We start from the raw sequence: 1,553 nt of genomic DNA on the forward strand, positions 1-1,553 counted from the left end.
AAAGTGGACATTGATGTTCCAGATGTGGATGTTCATGGCCCAGACTGGCACCTGAAGATGCCCAAGGTGAAAATGCCCAAGTTCAGCATGCCTGGTTTCAAAGGAGAAGGCCCAGACGTGGATGTGAACCTGCCCAAGGCTGACATCGATGTCTCAGGACCCAAGGTGGACATCGATGTTCCAGATGTGAATATCGAAGGTCCAGATGCAAAGCTGAAGGGCCCCAAGTTCAAGATGCCAGAGATGAACATCAAAGCTCCCAAGATCTCCATGCCTGACCTTGATCTGAACCTGAGGGGCCCCAAAATGAAGGGCGATGTGGATGTCTCTCTGCCCAAAGTGGAAGGTGACCTCAAGGGTCCTGGAATTGACATCAAAGGCCCCAAAGTGGACATTGATGCCCCAGATGTGGACGTTCATGGCCCAGACTGGCACCTGAAGATGCCCAAGGTGAAGATGCCCAAGTTCAGCATGCCTGGCTTCAAAGGAGAGGGCCCAGATGTGGATGTGAACCTGCCCAAGGCCGACCTTGCTGTCTCAGGACCCAAGGTGGACATTGATGTTCCAGATGTGAATATTGAAGGTCCAGATGCAAAACTGAAGGGCCCCAAGTTCAAAATGCCTGAGATAAATATCAAAGCCCCCAAAATCTCCATGCCTGATGTTGATCTGGATTTGAAAGGACCCAAAGTCAAAGGAGATTTCGATGTGTCCGTTCCTAAGGTTGAAGGTAGTTTTAAAGGCCCAGAAGTAGACCTTAAAGGTCCAGGTCTTGATTTTGAAGGCCCTGATGCCAAATTCAGTGGCCCAAATTTGAAAATGCCATCACTGGATATATCTGCCCCTAAAGTAACTGTTCCTGATATCGATTTGCATCTCAAGGCACCCAAAATCGGAGTTTCTGGTCCCAAATTAGAAGGTGGTGAACTGGACCTCAAGGGACCCAAACTTGATTTAGAAGCTCCAAATTTAGACGTACACATGGAGAGCCCAGATCTTAACATTGAGGGGCCAGATGTTAAAATTCCCAAATTTAAGAAACCCAAGTTTGGATTTGGGGCAAAAAGCCCCAAAGCTGACATCAAATCACCTTCACTGGAGGTGACTGTTCCTGAGGCAGAGCTGAATGTTGAGACTCCTGAAATCAGTGTTGGTGGCAAGGGCAAGAAAAGCAAATTTAAAATGCCGAAAATACACATGAGTGGGCCTAAAATTAAGGCCAAGAAACAAGGATTTGATCTGAATGTCCCTGGGGGCGAAATTGATGCCAGTCTCAAGACTTCTGATGTAGATCTGAATGTCGCTGGGCCAGATGCCACACTTAAATCTCCTAAAACCAAGAAACCTATGTTTGGAAAGATGTACTTCCCAGACGTAGAATTTGATATTAAATCACCTAAATTTAAAACGGAGGCCCCCCTCCCTACCCCCAAATTGGAGGGTGAGATCCAGGCACCTGATCTGGATATTGCTTCACCGGGGATTAACGTGGAAGGTCCCGACATCAAGCTGAAGGCTCCCAAGTTCAAGGCACCAGGTGTGGATGTCTCAGG

General features: G+C 47.7%; 1 protein-coding gene across 1 annotated transcript in view; it reads left to right on the forward strand.

Annotated features, from left to right (window-relative positions):
- The window catches only part of LOC105310317 (neuroblast differentiation-associated protein AHNAK-like), a gene marked incomplete at both ends in the record, with an annotated part of 4,117 nt that extends 2,569 nt beyond the window's left edge, over window positions 1–1,548 (forward strand). Inside the window, one exon of the mRNA XM_023526686.1 lies at window positions 1–1,548. This exon is cut by the window's left edge and continues 76 nt beyond it. Within this exon, the coding sequence (XP_023382454.1) occupies window positions 1–1,548 (1,548 nt within the window).
- Between the last annotated feature and the right edge of the window lie 5 nt (window positions 1,549–1,553).

This window comes from Pteropus vampyrus, unplaced genomic scaffold (assembly GCF_000151845.1).
Source record: "Pteropus vampyrus isolate Shadow unplaced genomic scaffold, Pvam_2.0 Scaffold2219, whole genome shotgun sequence".
Classification (NCBI taxonomy): Eukaryota; Metazoa; Chordata; class Mammalia; order Chiroptera; family Pteropodidae; genus Pteropus; species Pteropus vampyrus.